At 35.1% G+C, this 21,838-nt stretch overlaps 1 protein-coding gene across 1 annotated transcript in view; it reads left to right on the top strand.

Moving 5' to 3' along the window:
* Positions 1-14,688, top strand: part of LOC100378746 (dynein axonemal heavy chain 8-like) — a 187,351-nt gene extending 172,663 nt beyond the window's left edge. The window contains exons 83-89 of the mRNA XM_085499020.1: positions 7,638-7,739; positions 7,988-8,148; positions 8,578-8,734; positions 9,200-9,352; positions 12,631-12,820; positions 13,097-13,218; positions 14,163-14,688. Coding sequence (XP_085355146.1) covers positions 7,638-7,739; positions 7,988-8,148; positions 8,578-8,734; positions 9,200-9,352; positions 12,631-12,820; positions 13,097-13,218; positions 14,163-14,450 — 1,173 coding nt within the window. The 3' untranslated portion in view covers positions 14,451-14,688. The remainder of the gene's footprint in view (positions 1-7,637; positions 7,740-7,987; positions 8,149-8,577; positions 8,735-9,199; positions 9,353-12,630; positions 12,821-13,096; positions 13,219-14,162) is intronic.
* Positions 14,689-21,838: the final 7,150 nt, after the last annotated feature.

Genomic DNA, 21,838 nt, shown 5'->3' on the forward strand with positions numbered 1-21,838 from the left:
ATGCAGGTGTTTCTACTACATATAAAAACAGGGGCATCCATGCCACATCATACCAAGCTGTTGAGCCTAAACCAGTCACACTTAAAACTGGTGAATTCATTCCGTGTAGCACAAGGCCTAGGAAAGATAGTGAAATGTGCCATATCAAGGTTGCGAATGACAGTTCTCTTTTTAGGTGCATAGCAGTTGCTTCTTGTCCCACATTGAGGAAGTGTGAAAGAGACTATTTTGGTTCACCAGTTGATCTCACTTTAAAAGAATTAGAAAATACAATCTCATTGGCTACAAGGCATTATATTTGCTCTGAAACTGCCAGTCAAGAAGTGATGGTAGACTTTTTTGAAGGCCTGTCAGAATCAGAATTGGAATTTCTTCTAACTCCACAATGTTTTGATGTAATAAATAGATGTGAGAAGATTCAGCATACTGATTCACAACCTGATTATATGGAATTGATCTCTTTATCATTTCTGTTGAAAATGCCTGTTAAAATATTTTCTCCTGAAAAAATATTGCTTAATATCTTTGGAGAAAAATATGAAAATGTTGAGCCAATGCATGTTACCAGGAACAGTTATGGGTATTACAATCTGTTAATCAGTCAAGAATGGCTTGATAGTGACTATGAGTTGTCAAATGTTGGTGACACAAATCCATTGTACCCATGGTACCTTGCTAATGCAAGATTGGTTGACCCAAATAAACTAAATTTAGAAATGAAATTGGTGTTTGGAGATAGGTTATTCCAAGCTGCATCAAGTATGGAATCTTATGGTCCTTCTAAACCCAAAAAACAAAAGACCACTTCCAGGGATATACAAAAATTAAAAGCTACACTTGATGAACATTTTTTACCCCATTTACCTGTTTCTGGAGCTCATGTTTCCAATACTCATGGCATCACATTAAGTGACTTTGATATAAGAGCGACTGAATTGCTGGCTCTAGAAAACATGAAAGTTGATGCCTTCACATACTGCTTTCAAAAACATGCAACAGCCAAATTAAATCCTGAAATTATGTTGCCCAATTTAAAGTGTGAACTCTCAAGAGCATCAACTCAAGAAACTGAAAAATCAAGAGTTGTATATCTCGGTATATTAAATGAACCATGTGACAATTTAGAATCGGTGAAACATGTCCTCGAAAAATTTTATACCATTTTTCAAATTGGTAAAAGAATTCAGTATTTAGTTGTAGTAGGTGATGGCAAAACATTTGAATATTTGTCCAAATTGAAATATGAATATTCAGATGAACTCAGTTGGATGATACCCATGCCAGGTGACTGGCATATTTTAAAGAATACTCAGCCTGTATTATTTAAAATTTATCTTGATAGCGGTCTTGGGGAAATCGCAAAAACTACTTTTAAAGCAGATGGTCTTTTTCAAACTCTTATATTGTGCCACAAATTCAAACTTTGTCACCGATTTCTCATGAATGTGTGGGAAGCATTCTACCGATATCAAATATCTGAGTTTCTTAGTTCTAGATCTAATAATCCTGTTGAAAATAGTGAAATGAACAATCTCTTGAAAACAGTAGTTGAACAAACAATTAAAATGAACAAACTGAAAACTAGTGATGAGGATGAACTCCATCAAATCCAAACATTCCTGGCAGAAATCAAACAATATCTTGGTGATTTAATGAAAGACTTCTTTGAGTATACTGAAAATAGGTGTAAAAAAGATGACACTTACAAATTCTGGTCGGCCTTTGTACATAGGGATTGTTTTTCCTATGTGTGTCTGTATATAGCATTTAGAAGTTCAAATTGGTCACTGCGAATGGGCGCTCTCAAACAACTCGCTCCATTGTACCATGCTTATGATAGACCAACATACCTGAGACTTGTACCAAAGCACTTGCTTGATATGTTAAAAGCCCCATCAAGTATAATAGATCAACTTAGTTCAGGAGGTTTCACTGTCAGTCTATCTGGCTGTACATGGAGGGAACTGGCTTTAGATGAGGCTCATGAACAGTGTATAAATCTAAATGTGAAAACAGCTGTTCACAAGCCTTCACCAGAATTTCTGGATAATATGGCAAAATATTTACCCCACAAAGCTGCAAGTCTTAAAAATATACAAGAACAAATTGTACCAAAAAGTCACAAGTCTAAGGAGAAATACAGAGAAGAGAATCACAGTGTGAGGAAAAATGATGAGGGCCTCTGTCAAATTTACCTTGCTAAAATAATTGAAAGTTTTGCATTTAAACCTGTAACTGAAAACAGGGGATTAATCAAACTGTTTACTGACACTATAGCAACTGGTTCTGTTCATGAAGACTTGATGCAATTTTATCAAGTTGGTCAAAGGGGTCTGTATGATTATATCAATACTAGGTTGTTGAACATACCAAGTGTTAATGCTCCTGTGAGACAGAGGAAACTCAAAACTTTTTCTGAAAAAAAATCTATACGAAGAAAGGTTAGAACATCAGCAGCTGATAAAAAATTACTGGATCAGTGTCTGAAACGACAAATGTCGCATTCAATAAAAAGTGGTTCTGCCATTTCAAGTTTCTTCCAATTTATTGCCCTCCCTAGAGCTATTTGTGAAGCAGATGGAACACTTCACCATCAAAGTACAAAATCTAATTCAACAAAGGTGTACTGCAAGAGATATGAAACCTGTGATTTAGTAAGAGACTCACTGCCTCATAATTGGCTTCCTGTAACTGTTATTCTTGAAGGAATGTTTCTCATTCAATCAGCCCCATTGCGTTCACACCATAAAATAATAAAAGATTATCTTTGGTTTCTTTTGAAAAAGTGGATTTTATTTTATTTTGAAAAAGGAACTCAATATGTGCATTTGTTATTTGATGACCCTCATGCCCTCAGTTCTGACAGGCCAAGTCCGAAGGATCTTGAACGCACTCGTAGGGATCAAAATAAAACTGAATGTAAAACATATACTGAGTTGACTTTGAACACACCCATTCCTAAAGAGAATTGGACGAGTTTTCTTGGAAACAGAAAAAATAAACGCCTTCTTGTAAACCTCATATCAGAAGAATTTCCTGATCTTGTATTTCCTTATTTGGCTCCAAACAAAGAGCTTTTACTTGTTGGTGGTTTTCATGGGACAAAAAAGGGGAAAGCATATGCAATTAATTCTCAGGGTGTTTATGAACATAATGCATATAGTGGAAATCATGAGGAAAGTGATACACGTATATGGTTACATACATCAGTTTGTCAGGGGAGCAATATTTTAATATATTCACCAGACACTGATGTTTATCATATTGGACTTCCACTGATAAATGAACAGTTAACTAGCAAATCCATTCTCATTCAACTCAGTGCAAAAGCTGGAGACAGGAAATATTTTGATATGAATAAATTCAATACAGCTCTGTCCAATGACCCAGATTTAGCCCAAATTGATAATACAATTAGGGGGAAATGTTTACAAACACTCTTTATAACATCTGGCTGTGATTTCATTTCATTTTTTGTTGGCCATGGAAAAGCAGCTTTTCTGAAATGTTTTTACCAATTTGCAGAATTTATTTCTGGTGGTAAAGTTGCCCCAGGTACACTCGCTCACACAAACAATGATAACCAGTCAACAGGGCTTCTATCGTTTTATAGATTAATTGGTACTGTATATTACCAAAAGTACCACTCTGAGTTTAGGCCCGAATATGACAGCCCATATGACTTGTATAAGTCATTATCAAGTCAATATTCAAACATTATCGAGCTGCATACAAAATGGTTAGATAAAATAAGGAATACAATTCATGTTAGGATAAGGTGTGAGGATGATTTAATGCCCAATGATATAGCTTTACAATACCACTGGCAGAGAACATGTTTCATATCAAATATTTGGGGACAGTGTTATAAGAGGGACATTTCTCTTCCACCCTATACTGATTCTGGGTATAAAATTGAAGGGACTGTACTGCAACCAATATGGGATAGTGAAGAAAATACAAACAAAATACAAGAGAGGGTTGCTTTCTTTACTAAGGGCTGCAAATGTGAAAAATCATGCTGCAAAACAAAACAATGCAAATGCAAAAAGAAAGACATACTATGTGGACCTGGATGTAGTTGTCAAAATTGTGTCAATACTGGTGAGCCACAGTCTACTTTGTTGGATATTATTATTGATGAAACACAACAAATAAATGAAGAAGTTCTAGATATTGAAGTTGAAGAGCACAGTGAATATGAAGAGGAGTGTGAATATGAGATATCTGATAATATTGAAGAAATACCAGAGAATGGTGATCCTGATTATACATATAGTGATACTGACTAACAATAACACTATTATGAACAAGGGAATATAACATATAAAACAAGTAAACATATGAAAAAAATATACATGTAATGATTTATTGTAATTGTTTACACAAGTTACTAAAACTATTTCCGGGTTTTGTGGCTTCAGTTTTTATCGTAAACTATGTGAAAACCTTGTAAAAAAATACTGTAAATCATGCAGAAAATATCTTTTGTTATTACTATTGCACTGTGTTTCACTTTATGAGGAAAACGATGGTCTGTTTTCGTAGGTTCACAAATGCGTCATTTACGTTAACAAGGTCCGAGGCTGTTGAAATTTACACTATGTGTACTGAGGTGACCCATGAATACGTGTACAGAGTTTGACATGGGTTCAAAGTGATTAACCTTGTTTTTACAGCCTATCAGTGAAAGCCATACATTCCCATTCATGCAATGGGAAGACTATTTTAGCATACGAGATCATTCGACAAGATCAATCTTTGATTTCACTTACTTTATTTCGACATAACGTCAAAACAACAATGACCGGTGATATATTGTAGTTAAAATCATGTGTTTCTGAATAATTTCATGTATTTCGAGCAAATGTAGTCCTTTTATCCAGCATTAAACTTTCAATGTTTTACAGACTTTAGTATAGCAAGCCGCCATCTTTTTTGTCTAGATGTGTGACCAAAACGAGGCTGGCCTCATTATAATAAAATTAGCATACTATAGATTTATTTAAATTAGCTACCCAGTCGCTTGCGTGTAATGTACAAACATGAAATGAACGTACCATCCATTGTCCTTCATTTTATGTTAATTTTATGTTCGGATCGTTTATCCGAACGATCAATTAACCGAACAAATACGTAACCGCCCACTGTGTTTGGATAATCCAGGTTTGACTGTAGTACATATGCTTATACATGGACACATTAAAGTCTACTCATAAATCAAACCACTGTGTTTGGATAATCAAGGTTTGACTGTAGTACATGTGCTTATACATGGACACATTAAAGCCTACTCATAAATCAAACCACTGTGTTTGGATAATCAAGGTTTGACTGTAGTACATGTGCTTATACATGGACACATTAAAGTCTACTCATAAATCAAACCACTGTGTTTGGATAATCAAGGTTTGACTGTAGTACATGTGCTTATACATGGACACATTAAAGCCTACTCATAAATCAAACCACTGTGTTTGGATAATCAAGGTTTGACTGTAGTACATGTGCTGCTTATACATGGACACATTAAAGTCTACTCATAAATCAAACCACTGTGTTTGGATAATCAAGGTTTGACTGTAGTACATGTGCTTATACATGGACACATTAAAGTCTACTCATAAATCAAACCACTGTGATTGGATAATCAAGGTTTGACTGTAGTACATGTGCTTATACATGGATACATTAAAGTCTACTCATAAATCAAACCACTGTGTTTGGATAATCAAGGTTTGACTGTAGTACATGTGCTTATACATGGACACATTAAAGTCTACTCATAAATCAAACCACTGTATTTGGATAATCAAGGTTTGACTGTAGTACATGTGCTTATACATGGACACATTAAAGTCTACTCATAAATCAAACCACTGTGTTTGGATAATCAAGGTTTGACTGTAGTACATGTGCTTATACATGGACACATTAAAGTCTACTCATAAATCAAACCACTGTGTTTGGATAATCAAGGTTTGACTGTAGTACATGTGCTGCTTATACATGGACACATTAAAGTCTACTCATAAATCAAACCACTGTGTTTGGATAATCAAGGTTTGACTGTAGTACATGTGCTTATACATGGACACATTAAAGTCTACTCATAAATCAAACCACTGTGTTTGGATAATCAAGGTTTGACTGTAGTACATGTGCTTATACATGGACACATTAAAGTCTACTCATAAATCAAACCACTGTGTTTGGATAATCAAGGTTTGACTGTAGTACATGTGCTTATACATGGACACATTAAAGTCTACTCATAAATCAAACCACTGTGTTTGGATAATCAAGGTTTGACTGTAGTACATGTGCTTATACATGGACACATTAAAGTCTATTCATAAATCAAACCACTGTGTTTGGATAATCAAGGTTTGACTGTAGTACATGTGCTTATACATGGACACATTAAAGTCTACTCATAAATCAAACCACTGTGTTTGGATAATCAAGGTTTGACTGTAGTACATGTGCTTATACATGGACACATTAAAGTCTACTCATAAATCAAACCACTGTGTTTGGATAATCAAGGTTTGACTGTAGTACATGTGCTTATACATGGACACATTAAAGTCTACTCATAAATCAAACCACTGTGTTTGGATAATCAAGGTTTGACTGTAGTACATGTGCTTATACATGGACACATTAAAGTCTACTCATAAATCAAACCACTGTGATTGGATAATCAAGGTTTGACTGTAGTACATGTGCTTATACATGGACACATTAAAGTCTACTCATAAATCAAACCACTGTGTTTGGATAATCAAGGTTTGACTGTAGTACATGTGCTTATACATGGACACATTAAAGCCTACTCATAAATCAAACCACTGTGTTTGGATAATCAAGGTTTGACTGTAGTACATGTGCTTATACATGGACACATTAAAGCCTACTCATAAATCAAACCACTGTGTTTGGATAATCAAGGTTTGACTGTAGTACATGTGCTTATACATGGACACATTAAAGCCTACTCATAAATCAAAAAACCCAGAATTTATTCATTTTGCAATAAACTGTACTCCAAAGCAATACAGAGATATTGACCTAAAAAAAGTTGGGGGTCACCAGCCTTTTTTTTTCCTCGAGAAAATGATGATTGTATTTTAGTGGAAAGTCACCACTTTGACACTTATAACACTTTTACCACAGGTTCCTATGGAAGAGATATGCATTATCTCAATATCTCAAAATCTAGCATGGTGACATAGGCTGAAAAAAATCATATATTGTTAATGATGGAGTACTTTTTGTCTTTTAACATCGTGTTCTATGGAAATGTTCTAAAACAGCAATTTTCAAGAAATATTAGGACATATTTCTCAAAAAGCTTAACTGTAACACACAAAATAATGTTATTTAATTGTACCATGGTACATTAGCTTCATGATTGTACATAATAAACTAATGAACATTGTCATGCGATTCATGACTAATTTTGTCAAAAATTATGACTATCCGTAAGCTTCTACCTTAATAAAGGGAGTTTTCTTGTGTGATATATTCTTTTCACATATTTTCACAATTTGTATAATCTCACCAAGATAGACTAGTGCTGGAAGCTGTACTTCATATGTCACATATTGTATCTTTTCACACAAACTTTGAAGGGTGTATCCTGGAATACCGTACGTTATATGCTAGGTGAAGTACAATATGGTGGAAGAGTTACTGATGATTATGACAAAAGATTACTCAATACCTTTGCTAAGGTTTGTCTATACAAGTTTTTTTTTTTAATTTCCTCTTCTATTTGATGTCATAAACTCAGTAAAATTTAAATGTGATAACTTAATTCACATACACTACAGATATACATGGTTCCAGTGATACTGCAGCTTGATTATACTCAGCTATGTGATTCTAATGTTACAATATTACAATATTGTAAAATATAGTAAAATAGTCAAATAACTTAGCGAAATGTGATTGAATATTGTTGTATTTTCTTCTATTAAAGGTTTGGTTTTGTGATCACATGTTCCATGACAGTTTCTGTTTCTATACTGGTTATAAAATACCACAGTGTAAAACAGTCGGGGAGTATATGGAATTTATTGCATGTCTGCCTTTGGTTGATACGCCTGAAGTATTTGGACTTCACACTAATGCTGATATTACGTAAGTATCTTCAATTAAAGTGTTCATCCTTTATCTTCATCTCTATCTGTGGTATTTTGAGCCATGTCTGTGTGTCTGACATAAGATATGATAAGTTTATCTCAGTTGTAATTATGCTCATTCTAGTGGCCCAAAGTAGATCTTTTGGACTCACTTGAGTCACATTCAGGCATAACTTTTTACTCAATAATAGGCAAGCATTGGGTACTTGCATTCTGATTTTTCACAAAGGTAATGTCAATTCTGTCAGCCGTTAATGTACAAAGTAAATCACTTCTGGTCGAGAAACCTTAATAATAATTCATCTTACTGTTGTGTGTTCTTCAATGAGTATCGGATAGATATAATTGTAGATATGAATGATACCACCAGCTTCTATGCCAAGCCATATCCTCTTTTATTTGATTAATGTTACTAATTCCTTCACAGTTATCAAAGTAATACAGCAAAAGAGATTATGGATACTATTGTCAATATTCAACCCAAGGAAAGTGGTGGTGGAGGGGGTGAAACTAGGGAAACTATTGTATACAGACAAGCAGATGATATGTTGGCTAAACTACCACCAGATTATCTGCCCCATGAGGTATGTTTACATGATATCTTGTTTAGTTTGGGACAATTACATTGAGCAAAATATATATAGCAGCATTGCTTCTGTATTTAACTACACTTGTTATGTCACACTAAATTAGATGTGCTAAATATCAAATGCATAGCCCATTATTTAGTATGCGTGTGTGTGTGGTTTAACTTAAGTTTCAGGCTTTAAAGTCGCTGAGGATCTATGGATCCTGGTAAGTCTATGTAAGAAACTTCTTGGTGTTGTGGTTTCTGTATTACATAACCTTTTTAATTTGACCCTCTTAAATAATTATGATTTGAAGCCAATATAAAAAAAATATGGTCCGAATTGGCACATTCAAAACAAAGTGACATACTTTGCAGGTTTTTCAAGTAATACACTATCATCATCAAATGATGTGTTGATCTCATAAATGACTGTCAAATGACTTTCCAACACTGATTTTAACTTTTTAATTGTATTTAGGTAAAAGGCCGTTTGCAAAAGATGGGAGCCCTGAGTTCAATGAATATTTTTCTCCGCCAGGAGCTTGATCGGATGCAGCGTGTAATTTCACTTGTTCGGCAGACTCTGTCAGATCTGAAATTAGCAATTGAAGGAACCATTATCATGAGTGAGGTAAGTTCAATAACAGGTGGCATTGAGATGTCTGGTTACATAAACAGGTGGCATTGAGATGTCTGGTTACATCAACAGGTGGCAGTCACATTGGCATTGAAATGTCTGGTTACATCAACAGGTGGCATTGAGATGTCTGGTTACATCAACAGGTGGCATTGAGATGTCTGGTTATATCAACAGGTGGCATTGAGATGTCTGGTTACATAAACAGGTGGCATTCACCTGTCTGGTTACATCAATAGGTGGCATTAGGGTGTCTTGTTACATCAACAGGTGGCATTGAGATGTCTGGTTACATCAACAGGTGGCATTGAGATGTCTGGTTACATAAACAGGTGGCATTGAGATGTCTGGTTACATCAACAGGTGGCATTGGGGTGTCTGGTTACATAAACAGGTGGCATTGAGATGTCTGGTTACATCAACAGGTGGCATTGAGATGTCTGGTTACATAAACAGGTGGCATTCACCTGTCTGGTTACATTAATAGGTGGCATTGAGGTGGCTTGTTACATCAACAGGTGGCATTCATGTGTCTGGTTACATAAACAGGTGGCGTTGGGGTGTCTGGTTACATCAACATGTGGCATTGAGATGTCTGGTTACATAAACAGGTGGCATTCACATTGGCATTGAGATGTCTGGTTATATCAACAGGTGGCATTGAGATGTTTGGTTACATAAACAGGTGGCATTGGGATGTCTTGTTACATAAACAGGTGGCATTCACATTGGCATTGAGATGTCTGGTTATATCAACAGGTGGCATTGAGATGTCTGGTTATATCAACAGGTGGCATTGAGATGTCTGGTTACATAAACAGGTGGCATTGGGATGTCTGGTTACATAAACAGGTGGCATTCACATTGGCATTGAGATGTCTGGTTATATCAACAGGTGGCATTGAGATGTATGGTTACATAAACAGGTGGCATTGGGGTGTCTGGTTGTATAAACAGGTGGCATTGAGATGTCTGGTTACATCAACAGGTGGCATTGGGGTGTCTGGTTGCATAAACAGGTGGCATTGAGATGTCTGGTTACATCAACAGGTGGCATTGAGATGTCTGGTTACATAAACAGGTGGCATTCACCTGTCTGGTTACATTAATAGGTGGCATTCATCTGTCTGGTTACATCAACAGGTGGCATTCATCTGTCTGGTTACATCAACAGGTGGCATTGGAATGTCTTGTTACATAAACAGGTGGCATTCACATTGGCATTGAGGTGGCTTGTTACATCAACAGGTGGCATTCACCTGTCTGGTTACATCAACAGGTGGCATTAGGGTGTTTTGTTACATCAACAGGTGGCATTGGGGTGTCTGGTTACATAAACATGTGGCATTGAGATGTCTGGTTACATCAACAGGTGGCATTCACCTCTCTGGTTACATCAATAGGTGGCATTGAGATGTCTGGTTACATCAACAGGTGGCATTGGGGTGTCTGGTTACATAAACAGGTGGCATTGAGATGTCTGGTTACATCAACAGGTGGCATTGAGATGTCTGGTTACATAAACAGGTGGCATTCACCTGTCTGTTAGATTAATAGGTGGCATTGAGGTGGCTTGTTACATCAACAGGTGGCATTCATCTGTCTGGTTACATCAACAGGTGGCATTGGGGTGTCTGGTTACATCAACATGTGGCATTGAGATGTCTGGTTACATAAACAGGTGGCATTCACATTGGCATTGAGATGTCTGGTTATATCAACAGGTGGCATTGAGATGTCTGGTTACATAAACAGGTGGCATTGGGATGTCTTGTTACATAAACAGGTGGCATTCACATTGGCATTGAGATGTCTGGTTATATCAACAGGTGGCATTGAGATGTCTGGTTATATCAACAGGTGGCATTGAGATGTCTGGTTACATAAACAGGTGGCATTCACATTGGCATTGATATGTCTGGTTATATCAACAGGTGGCATTGAGATGTCTGGTTACATAAACAGGTGGCATTGGGGTGTCTGGTTACATAAACAGGTGGCATTGAGATGTCTGGTTATATCAACAGGTGGCATTGAGATGTCTGGTTACATAAACAGGTGGCATTCACCTGTCTGGTTACATTAATAGGTGGCATTGAGGTGGCTTGTTACATCAACAGGTGGCATTCATCTGTCTGGTTACATCAACAGGTGGCATTGGGGTGTCTGGTTACATCATCATGTGGCATTGAGATGTCTGGTTACATAAACAGGTGGCATTCACATTGGCATTGAGATGTCTGGTTATATCAACAGGTGGCATTGAGATGTCTGGTTACATAAACAGGTGGCATTGGGATGTCTTGTTACATAAACAGGTGGCATTCACATTGGCATTGAGATGTCTGGTTATATCAACAGGTGGCATTGAGATGTCTGGTTACATAAACAGGTGGCATTCACATTGGCATTGATATGTCTGGTTATATCAACAGGTGGCATTGAGATGTCTGGTTACATAAACAGGTGGCATTGGGGTGTCTGGTTACATAAACAGGTGGCATTGAGATGTCTGGATACATCAACAGGTGGCATTGAGATGTCTGGTTACATTAATAGGTGGCATTGAGGTGGCTTGTTACATCAACAGGTGGCATTCATCTGTCTGGTTACATCAACAGGTGGCATTGGGGTGTCTGGTTACATCAACATGTGGCATTGAGATGTCTGGTTACATAAACAGGTGGCATTCACATTGGCATTGAGATGTCTGGTTATATCAACAGGTGGCATTGAGATGTCTGGTTACATCAACAGGTGGCATTGAGATGTCTTGTTACATAAACAGGTGGCATTCACATTGGCATTGAGGTGGCTTGTTACATCAACAGGTGGCATTGGGGTGTCTGGTTACATAAACAGGTGGCTTTCACGTGTCTGGTTACATAAACAGGTGGCATTCACCTGTCTGGTTACATTAACATGTGGCATTTGGGTGTCTGGTTACATCAACAGGTGGCATTGGGATGTCTTGTTACATAAACAGGTGGCATTCACATTGGCATTGAGGTGGCTTGTTACATCTACAGGTGGCATTGAGATGTCTGGTTACATAAACAGGTGGCTTTCACGTGTCTGGTTACATAAACAGGTGGCATTCACCTGTCTGGTTACATCAACAGGTGGCATTTGGGTGTCTGGTTACATCAACAGATGGCATTGGGGTGTCTGGTTACATCAACAGTTGGAATTGGGGTGTCTGGTCACATAAACAGGTTGCGATCACGTGATGTAACCAGACAGCCTGCCAATAGTTTGTGTTGTTTTTTTAGAATCTGCGGGATGCTTTAGATAATATGTATGATGCCAGAATTCCAGCGTTATGGAGAAAGATATCTTGGCAGTCTTCTACTCTAGGATTCTGGTTTACAGAATTAATAGAACGTAATACACAGTTTTCAAGTTGGATATTTGAAACAAGGCCTAATGCTTTCTGGATGACTGGATTCTTCAATCCTCAAGGTATGCATATTTTGTTTTTAAATATTTTTGACAAGTGACAGTACCAGATGCCTTTGTGTGCAAACTATTACAATACCAACCACATCTAATACATTTTGTCATCAAAGCCATTTTCTTTGTCCTTCCTTGTTGAACCTATTTATGCACTGGTGATTATTCTCAACATCATACAAATGAATATTAGTTGCTAAAGTATTGTGTGGTGTAATCTTCAAGTAAACAAAGTACTGCTTTAACTATATACAATTTTCTTCATCATCAACGTTTTCTCCAAAGGTTTCCTAACTGCCATGCGTCAGGAAGTGACAAGAGCACACAAAGGCTGGGCATTGGATTCTGTCACATTACACAATGAAGTTATTAGATCATACAAAGAAGATATCTCTTCACCACCACAGGTATGACATTTTGTTTTGCTGATATGCAGTAAATAATAAAGTCTGTGTATCATTGAGACCCAAATGCTGCACTCGTACAATTGTATAGCTCTGTTATGCTTAATTTGACAATAAATCAAACAGTGTACTAAGTTATATTCCACATGGTTGTCAATATATTCAAGTGTCACTGTCTTCATGTTGTTTGTTTTCAATTTCAACTCAAACAAATATGATATAATTTTATGTGTCACTTATCACACACATAATGTGCTCGTCTCACTACAAAACAGATCAAAAATCCATATGAAGTAGTTTTACGTAAAATACTAAGAAACTTATTTTCATTGGACATATCTTGGCTATATCAAAATGTTGATTCAGACTTTTGGGTTTCTATATCGCTTAATATGACTATCATAATGCAATATGATAAGCATGATTCATTTTTAGCAAGTGTATGTTTTTTCAGAATTATCATTCAGTCACTCAGTTGGATTTTTTTTAAATATCTGGCAAATAACCATAATTGCCACACAGTGTAGGAGGAAGGTCATTTGCATGTGATAGGAATATTTAAGTGTATATGTCACATATGGGGATATATTTTAATTCAGTGTGATGGCAGTTATAGTTACACATCCAACAGACCATCAGTCCAATCTGTTCTGACTGTAAAAACATGCAATAAATATATAATATGATATTTCCTCCCAGTTTGACATTAGTAGACACTTATGATTACCGCAACAGTAGTGGTAATCGATTGTGTCTGCTGAAGTGTGATTATATATACTGATATGATTTAGTTATGCTTTGTATGTCCAATGATTTAGATGGTTGTGTTAATGGTTCTTTTACAGTGTAAAATTATCTATCTTGTTTAGGGTATTTTATCAAGCCTGCATATGCCTTTAAGTTGTCAATCACTGGTGCTAATAGCGTCGTTACTTTGTATCTTGCAGGAGGGTGTATATGTTTATGGTTTATACTTAGATGGTGCAGCATGGGATAGGCGTGGATGTAAACTGATAGAATCCACACCCAAAGTATTATTCACCATGTTAACAGTAGTACATGTGTTTGCTATTAACTCTACTGCTCCTAAAGATCCTCGTCTTTATCAATGTCCAGTTTATAAGAAACCAGGACGTACTGATTTAACCTATATTACACCACTCTGGTTAAAAACTCAACAAAGTCCTGATCATTGGTGTCTCAGAGGTGTTGCTTTGTTGTGCGACATCAAATAAATTCAATTTCTGTGTTGGATTAAATTAAAAATAATAATTCAATCTGTATTTTAATTAACTTATTACCAATTCAAAGTCATTCTCATGACAAAGTTTTAAATTTGATTGAATGTTTCAGTGTATATTTTTAAAATGTTAATATCAGTAATTTAAGATTTAAACTTGTTGTGCCTTGGTGAGTTCAAGTTTTTGAATTTATATTGTTTCAATAAAGTTGTTTCATGTTTTAGATTTCTTGTTTTTTGAATAAGTGAATTTCTGATTACAGACTGAGCTTGGACATAAATTTATGTGATCCTCTAAACCTCTTTTTTAGTTAATTAAAATTTAGGCTCCATTCATTGCGGTTATTTATCAGACAAAGTTTGATTGAAATTGGACTTGTAGTATATCCAAGGAACAGTTGATACAAGCCCAACACCATCCAAACAAGGACTAAGCTGCATGGGCCTGTGTAACAAGAGTCAGTTAGGTCACATACTCCATCCCAAGGCACTTGTGCAGTGTTGAGCGATGTATTTACTTTGACCAATAAGTTAGTAATTTTAAATTTGACATTTGACTTGTCAAACAAATGTATGGTTAAGGTAGAGATGCTGGTTCGTGAGCACTTGGGAATGAAATTTTGTTTTTTTGCTTTTTATTATCCAAAAAGTCTTGGCTATAGACTGTTGAAATTTTATAGAATTGTGAATAGTGGAACCTACTCAAAAAACGATTTTAAAATATAGATAACAGGTGCAAACATTATTTCTTTTGAATGCTTAGCAAGATTTAGCAAGGCTGTACATAAATAATAAAAAAAAAAACATGGGATCGGGAGTCCATATACAATCCATATTATGGACTGTATTTAATTTTTTACAAAACGATAATACATTTAAATTTGAAACTGTAACAGCCATTTCAATTATGAGCATTAGCAAACTTCTTACTGAGAGAATTGTTATGCAAATTAGCAATTATCTCAGCTTCTTTTTAGTGCACATTCCAGAACTTTAAAAAAAAAATAGCTCCTAGACGCTTTGACATTTTGTTTTGAAATGTTCACAAATGATTTAAAATGTGTTTATCTTCAAAACGCCGTCGGGGCATTGTTTTTAGTTGAATAGTGTTACAGCAATCCTACAGACAACTAGCCTGGGTGTTAATTTATGCATAAACTTGAAGTAGTGAAATTTGAGCTGCTGCCCTACAAAATTGAGAACTGGTAGACAGTTTTCAAGACAGCACTTTCTTCATAGTAAACAGATGTACCCATAAACCAATTTTGACAGGAAACAGAAGCATGGTTTAGAAGCTAATTTTTTTTAAATCACTTTTGACCAAAAAAAGCACATTTTTGTGCATATTTCAAACTACAGTGTCCATAAAAATAAAATACTAACAAAACTTTAAAATTCATACAATAAGCTTTCCGAAAATATTTAAATAATAACACATGCTTGTGAGGGTAATATCACGTTTTGTTGCCTGCTCAAGGGATGATGGTCATGACCATAAATTGATGATGCCAGAGCCGAAGGCGAGGGCGTCATCAATATTATGGTCATGACCAACAGCCCGAGGGCAGACAACAAATCGTGATATTGCCCGAATAACCATGTGTTATTTATTTTATCACATCGAACAGACATCCACCATGACAATCACAGATATCATACATCACTCACACCCGCTCTCCCACAAAATAGCAACACTTATATTTGAAGTATGTAATATTTTATTTTTTCTATTATAACAAGTTTCACATTACTCAATAACATACATACATTGTTTGCTGAAAAAAACAACGAAATACACTCAATAAATTTTATTTCCAACCATGGATACTCTTTTTAGTTGAACCGTGTTTCAGCAGTGTGTGAATCACTCAAATTATCGAGAATAACATTTTTTAAATGAATTGAGAAATTCTCAAACGCAAGTTATTTGATCACTCTACAGATAAAAATGTTGGAGTGCCGTGGAAATGACTGAAATTACCTTCTCACAAACGTAACACACCTATTCACAAGCCACACAGCTTTGTTTAGAGCGATTTCTGTTAGCATCGGCGTGGAACGCGTAGAAATGCTTACAGCGTAGAACACGCTGCAGCGACCCCGGCTGCGACGTTTCAGTGGCGGCTTTGTCGTACATTTTTGCTCCATATAAAAAATACCCTATACATCAAAACAGAGTATCTTACTTAATATCCACTCTGGCACGTTCACTGTCTATTTCGGATGGCTAAAGTTCCTTCAAAACCCTGAAAGCAACCCCGAAAAAAACAGCGGCCAGAGCAGCACCAGTGCAGCGAACGACAATTTGTTATGCGCAGTATCGTTGTGCAGTGGTTTCAGTTACGTCATCCATGTGATATACCCATGTAATACCCACTTGGCGAGCAATATACCATGTAATATCCATTTTTAGCTCCGCTGTCGACTTTGTCGAGCGGAGCTTCTATGAGTGATTGTCCGTCGTCGTCCGTGTCAATGTTTTATTTTTTCGACTTCTTCTTGAAAACTACAAGCCTGAATGCTTTGATACTTGGTGAATATGTACCTTGGGTAGACCTCTCTCAGATTTGTTCATTTCATGATCATATCTTCAATTCTCTAATTTTGGTGAATATTTTTGTCATTTTTGGTAAAAAGTGATATTTTCAACTTCTTGTTAAAAACGGCAAGTCCAATTGCTTTGATATTACATATATAGGCACTACATGTGGATCTCTCTCAGATTTGTTCATTTCATGATGATATCTTTAATTGACTCCCGTGTGCGAAGTACAAAAGGGAGTCTTTGCAGCTACCCTGTATGTATGTATGTCACTTTTTTTGCTCCACCGTTATCTCAAGAACCACTAATCAAATTTTTATGAAACTTGGTACATAGATGCTCTGTAATAATGCGCAGAATTGATTAGGTTTTGGTGATAATCCATGAATATTAATTACCTAATTTGCATAATAATTAGCTGATTTTTTAGCTGTTCCATGTCTGTTGCACTGATATCTGAAGAACCACTCATTGGATTTTGATGAAACTTGGCACATGGATGCTCTGAACTAATACGCATATTTGATTAGTTTTGGGAAAAAATTCATGAATATTAATAACCTAATTTGCATGATAATTAACCGATTTTCAGCTGTTCCATGACTGTTCCACTTATATTTAAAGAACTACTCATTGGATTTTGATGAAACTTGGCACATGGATGCTCTGAACTAATGTGCAGATTTGATTAGTTTTGGGTAAAAATCGATTTATATTAATTACCTAATTTACATAATGATTAATCAATTTTCGGCTTTTCCACTGATATCTCAAGTACTAATCATAACATTTCAATAAAACTTGGTACATAGATGACATATGACACTTCACAGACCTGACAGTTTTTAGGGTAATTTCAGTACATATTAATTATCTAATTTGCATAATTAATTAATTTTCAGCTTTTGATATTTCAAGCAATAATGATCACATTTCAATGAAACCTGGTACATAGTTACTTGAGGACTGTGCAGAGACCTAATTAGTTTTGAAGTAAATATTTGTGCATATTAATTACCTTATTAGCATAATTAGTTAATTTTCAGCTTTTCACCTTATATCTCAAGTACTAATCATCACATTTCAATGAGACTTGCAACATAGATCTTCTAGGACTATGCAGAGACCTGATTAATTTTGGGGTAAATAATTGTGCATATTAATTACCTAATTTCATAATTAGTTAATTTTTTGCTGTTCCATGGCTGTTGCACTGATATCTAAAGAATTACTCATTGGATTATAATGACACTTTTAAAGAGTACTCATCACCACATTTCAATGAATCTAGGACTATACACCATAATAGTTTTTGGTAAATATTTATGCTTCTTAACCACCTAATTAACATAATTAATTAATTAATACTTGTATCTCAAGTACTGATCATCACATTTGGATAAAATTTGGTACATAAATGCTCTAGGACAATAGGCAGCCTGATTAATTTTGGGTTAAAATCTGTTCATATTAATTCACTAATTAGCATAATAATTAATATTTTTTTGGTTCTAATCACATTTCAATGAAACTTGGTACATAGATATTACATTACGCAGATCTTGTTACTTTTACATTGTGCAGACCTTATTAGTTTTACACTTAAATGTGTTCATATTAGTTACCTTATTTGCATAATTAGTTTTCTGCATTTCCATCAATATCTCAAGTTCAAGTAATTTTGAATTAATTTTGAATGTGTCTCCAATACTCTCAGCACACGGGAGTTCTTTCTAAGCTTTCTTTGATTTTCTAATTTTGGTGAATATTTTTGTCATTTTTGGTATTTTCAACTTCTTGTTAAAAACCGCAAGTCCAATTGCTTTGATATTACATATATAGGAATTACATGTGGACCTCACTCAGATAGGTTCATTTTGTAATGATATCGTTAATTCTCTAATTTTGGTGAATATTTTTGTAATTTTTGGTAAAAAGTGATATTTTCGACTTCTTGTTAAAAACGACAAGTCCAATTGCTTTGATATTACATATATGGATACTACATGTGGACCACTCTCAAATTTGTTCATTTCATGATATCTTCAATTCTCTAATTTTGATGAATATTTTTGTCATTTTTGGTAAAAAGTGATATTTTCTTCTTGTTAAAAACCATCATTTATGGTGAAAAATTATATTTTTGAATTTTTGTTGAAAACAGCAAGTCCCATTGCATTGATACTATGCATATTGTTCATTTTCTAATGATCTCTTCTGTTCTTTAATTGAAATGTGCATTGCTAACAGCGGAGCTATCTCAGCCGAGAGGCTGCTTGTTTAACTATTAATCCAACCACAGAATATTGGGGCTCAATCTTAAAAAAATATTTTTACCACCATTGTTGAACCATGGCTCCGGTTATATATAAAGAGAAAGATGACAGTAAGAAAGACATGGCCATAGTGTTTCACAAAAATGCTCTTTTCAATGTCTGAATACATGTCTGAGTTTTCTTTTCTATACAGTCATGAATATATGTACATGTAGAATATGATTTTGCCATTAGCATGCTAGTTGGACTGGGTTTGATGGTTTATCACCTAAAAGTTGCATGTTTTAAACAGCCAGTTTAATCTTCAAAATGACTCAATCACAGATTGATTTAAATCATTGTTAGACTAAACTATTCATAACAATAGATCCTTTCAAAGTAGACAGTTTTGTGTGTGATATGTTAGTATATAGGATTGACACCTCTAGTAATTTTTTTTTATACATGGGCAAATGATGGGATGGTCTTAAGTGTTACATCTCTCACAACTCACTTGGGATTGTGCTTCAACAATTTTAGAGTCTTTCTTGTTGCTTGCTTACAGTGGCTTTCAAATCAGAAAGAATTAATTAAGTTCAGTTTTCCTCTTCAGGTCACTAAAACTGAATTGTGACATTGTGACCTCCGCTTGGTAACCATTTATTAATGTATTCAGAGCTATTTGTAAATCACTTGCAATTTTTCAAAACCTAAGAAAAAGCCTGAACTTTGACGAAAGAGGTTGAATAAGAGGCGCACAAAATGCATCTAATCAAATGAAGAATCCTTGTAAAATTATCTCTAGAAACAAAGTTCAAAGCAAGCACGTTTCTAACACCTAGCCAGCAGATAGTTTGCTGAACAATATAAATGTTGCTTTGAGAAACATTTCTTGCAATACTGCTGTATTGTCAATTATGGTAGCTGTCAGAGAAAAGATGCATTCACATGTAGACAGGAGCTGACCTCTTACTTTTTGCAAACAGAATATTTCTATACTAAACCTCAAAATTTTGAAGCAACATTTGCAATATTATGTGGACAAAATGGTATGAAAACAAATGACAAATAAAGTAAATGCCTTGGCAATCAAAAGGTCAAATAACTATTCAATGAAAAGTTGAAACCCAGGGAATACTGGATTTTATGGAATTTGTGGTGAAAAAAGTCTCGTTACTTTAGGAGCTCAGCAAGGTTTTCACTGCTACAAAATTTTGGGATTTCCATCGACTCGAGAATTTATTTTACAAAATTAAACCAGTTCATACTGTAAAACACGTCTTTTTCGCGAGAACTGATTCGCTAATTCAAGATGTTGCCAATGACTATTATAACTTCAAAATGGCCAAGGCTTGGGGATTAGTATACAGTAATCCGGAACATAAAAATCTGGGCGCTTCCTAATTACACTTGACAGTTTTTCTTTGTTTTCATGTCGGTGATAACTGCGCATTTGTTTTGGCACGCGACAGACAAGTATTGTAAAAACAAGGAATCAACAATGACATTTCATTATGTCATTTTACCACAATTCGCTAAAATTGCATGTCGCTTTTTAACAGGTTTTACAGTACATTTGGTAACAAATATTTTCAAGTTTAACCTTGCCACATTTGCATGATTTTACCAAAGCACACACAACAATGATGTATTTTACAACTTTTTTATTAAAAAATAACACTGAATTAATACAGTATTTAAAATTAGTTACAACAAGTTTAAGTATGTTGCCACAGGTATTAGAAACAGGTAGTACCTTGCATTTACAAATGATTAAGTACTAAATTTCGGCAATTAAAAATAAACTCAAAAAGAGGAATTAATTTACACTTTATATTAGGTTTATTAATTGCAGCAATATTAAAATATGTGCCTGTGAAAATTTGACAGGATTCTCATTCTGAGACTATAAAACACTAGTGCAATCTCAGACAACAGTAAAAAGCATGATCTCTTGCCTGTCTTATTTTCAATGAAATCCACAATACATAATACATGTATGGCATGTAATGTATAGCTGTCCGTTTTATTTTTTGCCTTTTAAATCCAATGAAGTTGACAAAGCGAGCTTAAATAAACATGGCAGTGTGAGAGTTGTTAATTATGCTTAAAAATTACATAAAATTATGCATTAAGAAAAAGCTATTTACAGAAAAAATTTAAATGTAAATGATAAATCCATTGTAAAAACCGTCTTCTCAAATGGAATGTCCCAATATTCCAAGAGCGCAATGGCACCATGATTAATTCAATTAAAATCAGATATAGGTAGATGGTCCATTTGCTTTTGATAAACTGTGTATATTGTCTACTTCTTTCTAATTGAGTTTTTTAGTGAGATTATCAAGCAGTGTGCCTCACTGAAAAACTATTCTGATTGGTTGCTAACACAATTTTTGTATAGATTAGTTGTAGCTAGAGGTGATGTGAATAGAAAGCCACTGGAGCACCTCTACATGAACATCAACATATTCTAGTATGATGAACAAAAGGGGCATAGTTCCATCAACAATGTACTATTCTAATACATTTATGGAACCCACTTGGTCATTTCAGTTGTAAGACAGGATTGAATCTCTCTAAGAC

This window comes from Saccoglossus kowalevskii, chromosome 5 (genome assembly GCF_978046115.1).
Source record: "Saccoglossus kowalevskii chromosome 5, keSacKowa6.1, whole genome shotgun sequence".
Taxonomy (NCBI): domain Eukaryota; kingdom Metazoa; phylum Hemichordata; class Enteropneusta; family Harrimaniidae; genus Saccoglossus; species Saccoglossus kowalevskii.